The sequence below is a fragment of the Nomascus leucogenys genome, chromosome 20 (assembly GCF_006542625.1).
Source record: "Nomascus leucogenys isolate Asia chromosome 20, Asia_NLE_v1, whole genome shotgun sequence".
Classification (NCBI taxonomy): Eukaryota; Metazoa; Chordata; class Mammalia; order Primates; family Hylobatidae; genus Nomascus; species Nomascus leucogenys.
This window is the reverse complement of record NC_044400.1, coordinates 17,100,400-17,113,123: the sequence shown is the minus strand read 5'-3', so window position 1 is coordinate 17,113,123 and position 12,724 is coordinate 17,100,400. Positions and strand designations below refer to the sequence as shown.

At 41.5% G+C, this 12,724-nt stretch overlaps 1 protein-coding gene across 2 annotated transcripts in view; it reads left to right on the top strand.

Moving 5' to 3' along the window:
• Positions 1-1,015: 1,015 nt before the first annotated feature.
• Positions 1,016-12,724, top strand: part of ACMSD (aminocarboxymuconate semialdehyde decarboxylase) — a 64,134-nt gene continuing 52,425 nt past the window's right edge. Inside the window, exons 1-3 of one of the 2 annotated variants that reach the window (XM_030800983.1) lie at positions 1,016-1,139; positions 6,766-6,872; positions 7,638-7,682. Coding sequence is in view for 1 of the 2 variants with exons in the window: in XM_003267592.4 (XP_003267640.1) it covers positions 1,083-1,139; positions 7,638-7,682 (102 nt within the window). In the remaining variant the exon portion in view is untranslated. The remainder of the gene's footprint in view (positions 1,140-6,765; positions 6,873-7,637; positions 7,683-12,724) is intronic. The other variant, XM_003267592.4, reaches the window with a different exon arrangement.

Below are 12,724 nucleotides of genomic sequence, written 5' to 3'. Positions count from 1 at the left end.
AACGGCTGTTTCGTTCCAGCCTCTCTTTAGAGGCATGACCATAAGCCCCACTTTCTGCTGTATTGGAAGCCCTCCCTGACTGCTCTGATAATGCTAAATGGAAATGGCTACTATCTTCTTTTGCCTACACTTTAGGATAGGTATCATCTTTCTCTCAGTCAACCTTACACCGTTAGCACACAGCAGTTCTCCATAAATGTTTGTTAAATGCATGAATGAAGCTGGGTGCAGTGGCTCTCGCCTGTAATCCCAGCACTTTGGGAGGCAAAGGTGGGTGGATTGCTTGAGCCCAGGAATTCGATACCAGCCTGGGCAATAGAGTGAGACCACATCTCAAATTAAAAAGCAAAAAAAAAGGAAAAAAATGCATGAATGAATGAGTCCAAGACAAAGGCACTGGAGGAAAAAACATATATGAAGAGTGGACTCTTTCTGTGATATAAAATGTGAAACCTCCCCATAACTTTTCAACACGTTAAATTTTCATGAACAAGCCAACCGTTAAATATTATTTAAAGATATGGGAGTAACTAACTGAACAAAAAGCAAAATCATAAAAACTGGCTGCTTCTGAATAGTGCAAGGAAAGGTAAGAAAAGGTGAGTCCGGGATCTATCCTTTTTCTGTAAAAGCCCTCTGCATGGTTTTATTTTTAACTACAAACTATTTAATTATTAACTATGTATAGCTAAGTTAAAATATTTAAAATGAAAAATTAGTCAATTTTTGACCTGCTGTAAGTCAAAGCATTCTGCTGTGCTTTTGACCTCATACAGTTCAGTACGGTTTTTTTTTTTTTTTTTTTAAGTTTTGTGCCAAGAGTCCTGACTACCAAACTGTGTTGACCCAAAGCTTGATTAACAAATAAAACTTGGTTAACCAAAGCTTGGTTAACAAATAAACAGAACTTTGAACTTTAATAAAGCAGTTCTAATGGACCTAGACTGGGTTGGGCAGGCCTACTGACTGCTGCCTGAAGGTGGCTGTAAAGGGACTAAGTAAATTAATTAACTCCACAGTTTTCACAAAGGTTTCTTGATATCAAAACTTCTTTCCTTACATGCTTCTCTTATCCTGTGGAGATGAAAATTGACATCCATAGTCATATTCTACCAAAAGAATGGCCAGATCTAAAAAAGGTAATGGTAATTAATTTGCTGAATTATTTCTGAAACTTCTCCAGGGTTTCTCAATGCCTTTCTCTTCTTTGTGGAATTAGATGTCTAGTTTTACTGCTTTGGTGGGGGGCAAGGGGGTTAAATAATTTGGTAGTTCTGATTTTCTAGCTTTTATAAATGACTTTTATATTTATTTTGAAAGAACATTGGATTAAAGAAATAAGTGCTTTCTCAGAATCCCTTTTTTCCCTCAAATGAACCATTCTTTAAAATATCTGGACAATTTAAGTAAGGCAGATTTACCTTTTTTAAAATCACATATTCAGCTGCTGGGAAGATACATGCCAACTACAGAATTTAAAGTTACAATTTTAAGTAAAAGACTATTAAAAATGGAATGTGATCGGTTTCGAGGACTTCTAAAATATATCTCCTTTCCAAAATGTTTAAAATAAGTTTTAGAAGCACCAAGAGATAGCTTTGTGAATTTTTTTTTTAGTCTATTTTAGGACACTGCCTGAAACCTTTACTGTTTGATGTTCTTTATTCTATAAATCTTTGTCCTGAAGAACTAGGAAGTAGGTACATCAAAAAACCCTAGAATAAATGACATGAAGCTTTTGCACAGTGACATCTCCTAAGAGAGTATTCTTTGTGTTTCTCTAAAGATGGAAATTTCTTTTTGTCATTAAGAACTTTTGAATGAATATAAAAAGAGGAAGGTGAGGAACATGAAGGAAATGTAAAATTGGCTAGAGGTTTGTTCAGGCTTAATATCAGGTTTTACCCAATCTTCAGCATTCTACCAGTACTTTCACACCACCGATAATGTTTCATCTTTTTTATCCCAAGTGAAGGAAAATGAATTAACCCAAACTTGAATTAAGTGTGGTTCATTGTGCAAGTAGATGAAACTATTTTCTTCTCATAGTTGTCTCATAGAAGAATGTTTAAGTATTTCTTTGTCCATTGGTATCTTAGATAAGGTGTGGTAGAAACTGCGGATTAAAAAATAAAATCTTTGAAAGCCTATCCTATGTACAATGTACAGCTAAGGATAAAAGCTAAACCTCTCAACCTGCTCTTCCTAAAAGGACTCTACATGTTTACACAGGAACATGCTGTTCTGAGTGCTGTTGTCCTCATCATAGTTTACTGAAGTGTAAACCACTTCACAATGTTAACGATTTCACGAAGGGAATGCACCAGTTACTTTGTGGGAGTGCATCTGCCTTGTTTAGAAGCTGCATGCGTTTCTTACATCTTATGGTGCCCACCACTTTCTACCCCTCATTTATGAGTATTTGCCTGATGAATGACACAATGAACATATTGATTAATTTGTGATACAGGTAATGGAAGCAATAGATTATACTCCCTAATCTGAGAGTTTTAGAAAAATCCAAATTTCAGTATTTGGTATTTTAAAATAGCCATAATCTATACCTAGCAAAAAAAAAAAAAAAAAACACTAATTCCTCTGTTACAGCTTTTTTCTCTATTTGAGTATGAAAGAATATCCACATTAAATGCTTTGGAAACCACCATGGTGGTCTCTAGAGGACAACGCCCACCTATACTATCCCACTGAGAGAGCTAGCTAGCATGACCAACCCTCCAAGCAGGGCTCCAAGCTCCAGGGCATACACCTCCTTGTGCAGACAGGATTTTGAGGCTTAGAGAGAGCTACAGTCTGAATGTGTATGTCCCCCCCAAAATTCAGGTGAAACCCTCGCCCACAAGGCAATGGTATTAGGAAATGCAGCCTTCTGGAGGTGATCAGGTAATGAGAGCAGAGCCCTCATGTATGAGATTAGTGCCCTTATAAAGTAAGCCCAAGGAAGCTTGTTCGCCCCTTCTGCCATGTGAGGGCACAGCAAGAAGGCACCATCTTAGAACCAGGAAGCCGGTTCTCACCAGATCTTGGACTTGCCAGCTTCCAACTCCCTCTCCTTTCTATCACCAGCTATTGCTTTAAAGAGGGAGAGGAATTTTGTCCCAATAAACCAGGTTTCTTCTTCTTTTTTTTTTTTATTTTTATTTCCATAAGCTATTGGGGAACAGGTGGTGTTTGGTTACAAGAGTAAGTTCTTTAGTGGTGATTTGTGAGATTTTGGTGCACCTATCACCCAAGCAGTATACACTGCACCTGATTTTAGTCTTTTATCCCTCATCTGCTTCCCACCCTTTCCCCGCGTCCCCAAAGTCCATCGTGTCATTCTTATGCCTTTGCATCCTCATAACTTATCTCCCACTTAGGAGTGAGAACATACGATGTTTGGTTTTCAATTCCAAACCGTTTCTTCTTATGTAGTAGTCTCATATGCTGCAAGCAGACAGCTGACACACTCCATCATCACCATCTATATCATTTCCATCATTATAGTCATAACACTTCGTACTTCCAGGAAGAGACAGAGGGAGAAATAATTTACACAAACCTTGTGAAATATGCAGATAAGATTTATATTATTCACTTGACAGATGAGATACTTGAGACTGAGAAATGAACCTAGAATCCCAGAGCTATGAGAGGCCACCGTGGTCCCTCGAGAGCCTCCCCACCACCACATCCACCTTGAGAAAACTGGCCCAAGAGAGTCCTGCTGCTGGAATAACCTTGACCTTCTTGCACAATGAAGAGACAGAAAAGCAGAATCAACACGCCTGAAGTGATGTTTAACTAATGATGACAAAGGACTGGGATTTGAGAAATGTTTTCATTTTCACTTGCTAATAATAATTTTAGTCAGAGTTACAAGTAGGATCCTTGAAAAAAATATGTATCTGACATATAAAGACAGTGGATTCAGGGCTACTTGATCAAATTGTTTCTGATGAATGAGGACTCACACTCTCTGCTGTCACAAACAGGAGGTGGGGCCCAAGAAATCGTGGCAAAAGATGTTTCAGGTTGATCTGCAATGGATTATTCACAGCAACAATGAGGATGATACAGTTTCAGCTTTTTTCTCCAGCAAGGCCTTACAGACAACCTACTGTCTGCCCAATAGTAGGTCTTGCAAAGATTCTTCTAATTATAAATGGAGCAAAAAATTCTGACCTCCAATTTAAAAATCATATACTTACACCTTCTTTTGTCAGCAATTGCACTTGATCGATATAAGGCTTTAGAAGACAAAATCCTAGACCTCATTTGATTTTTAGAAAATCCTTCTGAGGAGATAAAAATATCTGGTTTCATCACCCAGGAGGCTCATTATTCACCTCATGGAGGTGTGATGTCCTCAAGACTTTAACAATGTCATTCAGTTCATCCACTTTGATTCATACATGCCCATTTCAGAAACATATATCTTGTATATAAAACTGAATTTCCTTCAATGTTTTCAGTTTGCTTTTTATTTGGCATGCTCATAAATGCTATGAGACACTGGTTATTGTCAGTCAAACACTTTCAGATTGTAGATGCTTCCTGGCATATGCTCTGACCAAAACCACTTCCAGGGTCATAAATTTTAGACCCCAGGCTTGGCTCAACCTAGAATGAGAACTGCGGGGCTACTTCAAGCACAGACCTGGAGAAGAATAAAGTTGCCCTAAATAAGTTGGGTCTTTGCAAGGGGCCTGTGAGGTAAATTGGCACTTTATACTTTCCAGGAAGGGAGGGAGGGACACAGAGTGACAAAAGGCTCTTTTTTTCACAGCTCTCCTTAGTTCTGACCCTAGAGTATTCTATTTGAGGTTGGAATAAGACTGTCGCCACTACTGCCACCCCTACCACCATCCCCACTACTACTATCACCACGGCTGTCACTGCCATCACCATCACCATCAGCCATCACGGGTACCACCATTGCCGCCATACTCACTACTTCAGCCACACCACTACCACCACCTCACTCCCTCCACCATGGCAATTAGTGCCCCCACCGTCACCACCATCACCATCAGCAACACTGTTAGCGTGAATGAAGCCCTGTCCACTGGCCAGGCCTGGTGTCAGCAGCTTTATATGCACTATCTCAGCTAATTCCCCTAAAAACTTATGTCCCCACCACTCCTGTTAGCCTCATTTTATTAATACACATAAGAAAACAGTGACTTGGAGACACTTCACGCCAACAAAGTCAAGTGCCTTGTAAGTGACTTGTTCCATGTGGGAGGATCCCTCTGCTCTGCCTTTCCTACCTCCCTGCCCTTCCCCAAATGGAATACTTCTCTACCTGCTAACATATGGGTTACAGTTCCTTACAGAATTACGAAAAAGTAACAAAGAAAGAGAGTGAGGAAGAAGGGGGAGAAAGCAGGCAGTAGAGAAAGAAAGAAATAAAACCTTTTCTTCTACATTAAGGATAAAAGTTCCATGGCAAATTTCCAGTTTAAGAGCACATAGTCTTAAGTTTACTCTAAAGTATAACTGATTAAGGTCATATTCCATTCCTCCCCCAACATACCTCTCTTGGCAGCTTTTTCTAGGGGAAAACAAGGAAAAAGTACAAGGGTATTGAATGCATGAAGGGCGAGAGCAGGGGTTGAGGGCACAAGCAAAGGAGAGGCTGGGGGCAGAGAGGAGAAGCTGAGCTCCGGCTGACAGTTTCCCTTGCCTGCCCATCCTGCAAAACTGGTTCTGCTGATGTCACTGGGGAGGAAACAGAAGATAGATTTCTAAAGGTAATATGATTATTTGGGGCTAGGACTCAAGAACAGACCTTATACCTGGGTGGAATAAGACTGGTATAGAATTAATCCAAACCTTACGAAGCTATTGAGGCAGACCCCAGGCACAGACAGAGACACAAACACCTCTATGCTGCACCGTGGCCCAGGCCCAGACCTTCCCCTCAGTCTAGAGGTGAAGGGAGCTAGGAAAGGGGTCCATCAGGACCTGACTCCCTACAGACAACTTCCCTGCACCATGGCATGAGAACCAACTGCTGTACCCTGGCCTCATTCAGCCACAAGTGAGAGGTTGAGCTGATGTTCAGCTTGCTTTACTCGTTGACCCATCACCACTGACCAACTCAGAGCCATTAAGGAGCTTCCTCATGTAGCTATCTCCTGCCTCTATTCCTTCCCTCTGACACCACACTGTGAGAGCCATGCAGGAAGCGTGGAAATCCTGAACACTAGAAGATCCTCTCCAATCTGACCTCAGGACTACCTTTTCAACCTCCCTCCCAATACCACAGCCCAAGGTGTTAGGTCAGCTCTCTCCCCAAGGCCCCCAGAGCACCTGTGCATCACAGTCACAGTGCGTCTCACACACGATGATGTGGCCCTTCAATTCCTTGCCTACCCCAGCCTTAACCTCCCAAGACTCTGCTCCACATGGGCCGGAACTGTCCTTCTCTTTTATTTTCTCTGACCTAGTAAGGCTTGTCATAGATGGGACTCCATGAAAGCGTGAAGAAGGAATAATGATATGACGCAGTATGATATGATATGATAAAGTCAATAGTTATTTGAGTCATACTTACCTATATTTTCAGTTGGTGGCTTTCCACAGTTTTTACACATGATCCCCAGGTGGAAATCTATTTTACATTATGACTCAGTACAAACATTTATATACATTAAACGGGAAGAAAAACTGTTATGAAACCATTACTTAATACACGGGAGACATTCTAATTTATTCTATTCCTTTCCATTCCTTTACTCTCTGATGTTTTCCAAGAAGCAGACCCTGAGATAAGGATTCAGATGCAAGTAGTTTGCTTTGGAGGTGATCCCAGGAAACACCAGTAGAGTGAGGAAGTGAGACAAGGAAAATAGGGCAGCCAGTGAAAGGTTTGTATTCCAGAGCAAAATGTGTGCCTCATCTCTGCGTTATCCTGACCGAGGGGTGCGGTACGGTGTGTTCAGTGTATTTATATACAACTCCCTCAATTATCTGTTAAGGGTTGTTGGGCCGAGGGGATGCAGGGAGCTAATTTCTTAGTACTTCTGACCCACTAGGATGGCTTGATCAAAGCAGGTTCCAGGGGAAAGCCCTCAGCCAGTGAAATGCAGGCGCTGGCTGATGGAGGTGGGCTGGCATGCACAGAAGTGTCAAAGCGAAGGGATATGAGCGGGACACCAACAGCATCTGCTACATACATGATTTCCTGTATTAAAATGTTTGAGTCCCTATCCACTAAACTGATATCACAATCTACTCATGGATTGCAACCCACAGTTTGAAAAGCAGTGTGTTTCCTAAAGAGTGTCCTTAGGGGCGATGTACTCCTGGTAGCCTGTGAAATGATTTTAGGTGGTACATGAACAATATTTTTTCATGTTAATCTTCATTTTAAAAATTCAAGCTGCATTAGGGGAAAAGATAAAACCAGCACTGCTGAGATAACAGAATTTTCTTCTTGTATAAATATATTGAAGGAAAAATGTAAGTGAATTTAATTGTAAATACTAAATAGGCGATACATGGGTATGGGGGAAATGGGAAGGCAATGCTTGCTTGAAAGGTGGAGCTCAGGATCTTCTGTGCTAAGCATGACCCATGATTGCAGCCTGGTCTTTGCTCTTTGACTCTAACTGTGCGTCTCCCCACTGCAGAGGTTCGGCTATGGAGGCTGGGTGCAGCTCCAACACCACAGCAAGGTGAGTTTCTTCCAAAGCATGAACATCAGTAGGACTCAGGGACAGCTGAGCCATGGGATACCTCACTGCAGGCTGGGCCTCCAGGGAACCCCATTCTTCTGCCCATGTATTAGCTTTATTGTAGGCAAGGGAACAGCACTGAGATTTCTCAGAATAATTGGGAAAAATGGAGGTGACTTCAAAGAGTAGTATTTAGGAAGATAAAATTGGAATTTGAGAACCCATTAAAAAGTCTCTCTCTTACTCCTCCCCCACCCCATCAACCAATTTTAGCATTCATTGCCCTGCCTCGAGGAAGTGACCTAGTGCTCTCTACAAGTTATTACAGTATATTAAAGCTGACCAAATAAATGGGACAGTTAGGTTTGAGCACAAGCTGGAAAAATTAAACATTGGAGACAAAGGGGAGAAGACAGTGTTATTAAGGGTTGAGTTTGGTAAGAGGAAAAGGCAAAAAGAAGAAGGCTGTGGGCAAAGCCCTCTAGAAATAATGAGGCCCAAGAGTGAGCTGGGAGTCTAGATCTGCCCAGGGCATGGGTCTGACTTCATTTTCAGAGGTATCATGTGTCTTCTCCGAGTTCAGAGGGAATATTCTTGAGCTTCCAGCTGGCATACAGACATGACTAATGCAGGCTCTGGAGGACTTGTGGTCTGGAAATCCAGTTAATGTGCAGAGCTAACCCCATGCGGCATCGAAAGGTTAGGACTCCCTTTACATCAGGTGCTAAGGGGCAGAGATTTGGGCACCAAGGATCAGAGAAGGCCTTCTGGAGGAAATGATGCCCATCCCACATCTTAAAGCAGGCGGGGAGGCTTGCCCAGAGAATAAAGAAACCATGTTCTAGGAAAAGAAGAAAGGGAACAAAGGCATGAAATATTAAACATATGTGAGCTCAGAATTCAAGCACGCAGCTATGGATGGTACCAGCATTCCTCAACTGTGGTCCCACAACCAGCAGATTCACCATCACCTGGGAACTTGGGAGAAATCCAAATTCTCAGACCTTACCCCAGTCTTACCAAATCAGAACTCTAGAGGTAGGGCAAGCAACCTGTTTTAACAAGCATCTGGTGATTCTGATGCTTAGTCAAGAGTTTTTTAAATTATTAATATTTTTAAGGACAGGGTCTCGTTCTATTGCCCAGCTGGGGTGCAGTGATGCAATCACAGCTCACTTGCAGCCTCCAACTCCCAGGCTTAAGTGATCCTCTCACCTCAGCTTCCCAAGTAGCTGAGACTACAGGTGCACATCACCATGCCCAGCTAATTATTTTATTTTATTTTATAGACAGGGGGTCTCACTATGTTGCCCAGGCTGACCTCAAACTCCTGGCCTCAAGTAGTCCTCCCACTTCAGCCTCCCAAAGTAGCATATTCAAGTTTGAGAACCACTGGCTCTCATACATTCATTCACTGACTTATTGCTTTTTATTGAAACTTATTTTGTGTCAGGCCCACCAACCTAGACACTGAGAATATGCTGGTGAACAAGATAGACATAGTCTTGGCTCTGTTAGTGCTCAGATTCTAGGGGTCACAAGTCAACATAATCAATTCAGAGAATGGAATACAAAGCAGCGATGTGATAGAGAGCAAGAGGCTGGCTGGTCAGTGACCTGGCAAAGGCTTTGAGGATGAGAAGGGAATACTTGGAAAAGTGTTCCTGGCTAGGGAAACAGCAGTTGCAAAGGCCACAAAGTGATAAAGAGTTGATGTGTTCAAGGAACAGAAAGGAAGGCAATGTGGCTGAAATGCAGTGAAAGGGGAAGATAGTAGGAAATGGGCTGGCAAGGCAGGCAGAGGCCCGGCCACATGTGGACTTGAAGGGCATGCTAAAGAGTCTGGATTGTATTCTCAGAACAATTCAAATTCTTCGGAGGGTCTTAGTGGTTTTAACAGACCACTTTGGTTGCTCTGTGAGAAAACATAGAAGCAGACAAGAGTAGGGAGAGCGAAGAAGAGGCAAAAAGATGGAGAGGAAGCCAGAAACCTCATCAGACAGGGCCATGAAGGATTTAGGGGTTAGGCCCTGAAATGAGCTTAGGGCTTTGAACTTATCCTGAAGACAGTGGGGAACCACTATAGAGCTTTTTGGGGTTTTATATATATATATAAAGTATATATATATATATATAAAGTATATATATATATAAAGTATATATATATATAAAGTATATATATATAAAGTATATATATATAAAGTATACATATATATAAAGTATATATATATATATAAAGTATATATATATATATATATATATATATACTTTAAGCTCTGGGATCCATGTGCAGAACGTGCAGATTTGTTATGTAGTTATACAAGTGCCATGGTGGTTCACTACACCCATCAACCCGTCATCTACATTAGGTATTTCTCCTAACGCTATCCCTCACCTAGCCCCCCATCCCCAGACAGGCCACGGTGTGTGATGTTTCCCTCCCTGTGTCCATATGTTCTCATTGTTCAACTCCCACTTATGAGTGAGAACATGCAGTGTTTGGTTTTCTGTTCCTGTGTTAGTTGCTGAGAATGATGGTTTCCAGCTTCATCCATGTCCCTGCAAAGGACATGAACTTATCCTTTTTTATGGCTGTATAGTATCCCATGGTGCATATGTACCACATTTTCTTTTTTTCTTTTTCTTTTTCCTTTTTTTTTTTTTTTTGAGACGGAGTTTCGCTCTTGTTGCACAGGCTGGAGTGCAATGCGTGATCCTGGCTCACCGCAACCTCTGCTGCCCGGGTTCAAGCGATTCTCCTGCCTCAGGCTCCTGAGTAGCTGGGATTACAGGCATGCACCACCATGCCCAGCTAATTTTGTATTTTTAGTAGAGACAGGGTTTCTCCATGTTGGTCAGGCGGGTCTCGAACTCCCAACCTCAGGTGATCCGCCCACCTCGGCCTTCCAAAGTGCTGGGATTACAGGTGTGAGCCATTGTGCCCAGCCAGTCACATTTTCTTTATCCAGTCTATCATCTATGGGCATTTGGGTTGGTTCCAAGTCTTTGCTATTGTGAATAGTGCTGCAGTAAACATATGTATGCATGTGTCTTTATAGTAGAATGATTTGTAATCCTTCGGGTATATACCCAGTAATGAGATTGCTGGGTCAAATAGTATTTCCGGTTCTAGATCCTGGAGGAATTGCCACACTGTCTTCCACAATGGTTGAACTAACTTACACTCCCAAAAAACAGTATAAAAGTGTTCCTATTTCTCCACATCCTCTCCAGCATCTGTTGTTTCCTGACTTTTTAATGATCGCCATTCTAACTGGCGTGAGATGGTATCTCATTGTGGTTTTGATTTGCATTTCTCTAATGACCAGTGATGATGAGCTTTTTTTCATGTTTGTTGGGTGCATAAATGTCTTCTTTTGAGAAGTGTCTGTTCATATCCTTCACCCACTTTTTGATGGGGTTGTTTTTTTTCTTGTAAATTTGTTTAAGTTCCTTAGCCCTTTGTCAGATGGATAGATTGCAAAACCTTCCTCCCATTCCGTGGGTTGCCTGTTCACTCTGATGGTAGTTTATTTTGCTGTGCAGAAGCTCTTTAGTTTAATTAGATCCCAGTTGTCAATTTTGGCTTTTGTTGCCATTGCTTCTGGTGTTTTAGTCATGAAATCTTTGCCCATGCCTATGTCCTGAAGGGTACTGCTTAGGTTTTCAATAGTTTTAAACATCACTGTCTCTGAGGCAGCTCATCCTCACCTACTTCAGTGTGTCCACTAAGTGCCAATTCAATCACTGTGCTTCACTTCTCCCATTCAAAATGCTAGTTCCTAGACCAGGATCTGATGCTCTAAGCTGGTCTCAAGTCTCTCCGAGGGAAAGTATGATATGAATGGAGCTGACGGCAAAGCAGCTAGGAAACCCCAGCTGCAGGGACAGGCAGCTGTGATTTTTTTTTCTCTTACTCCATGTCCCTGTCTTCAGTTTGTCCTTCGATAGTGGATTTGAATGGCCTTCATTTCATTTTGTTTTAATATCAAGAAATTTCATAAACTTAGTAGCCAAATCTCCAAAAGAAAACAAAAAGGAAATATTTTCCAGTCACATCTACTGACTTATTTCCAGCAAAATCTGATACAATGGTAATCAAATAGGATAAAAGAGTAACACACTCCCTCTCTCTCAAAAACAAAACAAAGCAAACCAAAACAGACTCAGTCTGTATTTTTCATAATTACAGTTGTCAGGGATTCGAGTCCATAGAAAACAATATGCAAATTTAAACAATTATGCAAATTAGGCGGGGAGCAATGAGAAAATCCAGGATTTGGGATTTGAAAACAATTCTTACTCTCCTATGTTCCTTTAGTGAAGAAACGTGTTCTGCCCCCAGGATTGACTTACCCTGGAGATTCCTGTTCTCTCAAAGTTCTTTCCAAAACATTTCTCTGGTTTGCTCCATTTCTCTTCTTAACTCTTGGTTTTTCAGTGTTCCCCAAACAAATTGAGGGGTAGTTGTCTGTCATGGCAAAGCCTTGCTCAGAACTGAAAAACATTATTTGTCTTTTGATTGAATATTTATAAAAATATAAGTAGCAGGCCAGTCCTTGGTTTGTATGACAGCCTGCCAGGATCTGCATCCCGTGGGGGCAGAATTGTGCCCTGATGGCAAAGACACCTAGGAGCATTTTAAAGCCTCCAACCCAGGAGGGTAGACACGGGCCCATTTCAAAGCCATAGGTCAACAGCATCTAGAAACACACACTGAGTTCATCCCAGGGCCTTGGGAACACACACACACACACACACAAACACACGTGAACATTTACATCACACTTTGAGCATTTTTACACACATAATCCTGTCGGACTCCTCACTGTTATCGACCATATTTGTGTCCCCCTCCCCCCAAAATTCATATGTCGAAGTACTAACCCCCTTAAAAAATGAAAGAATTGCAAAACAAAATAGTAGAATGCACTGCTTATGGCAAGAGTAAATATTGTTTCATGAATCTTCTGTCTCAGTTTGTGTCTGTACAAATAGATATATATGGGTATTCTGAATGACAATGCAAAATAGATTTTTTT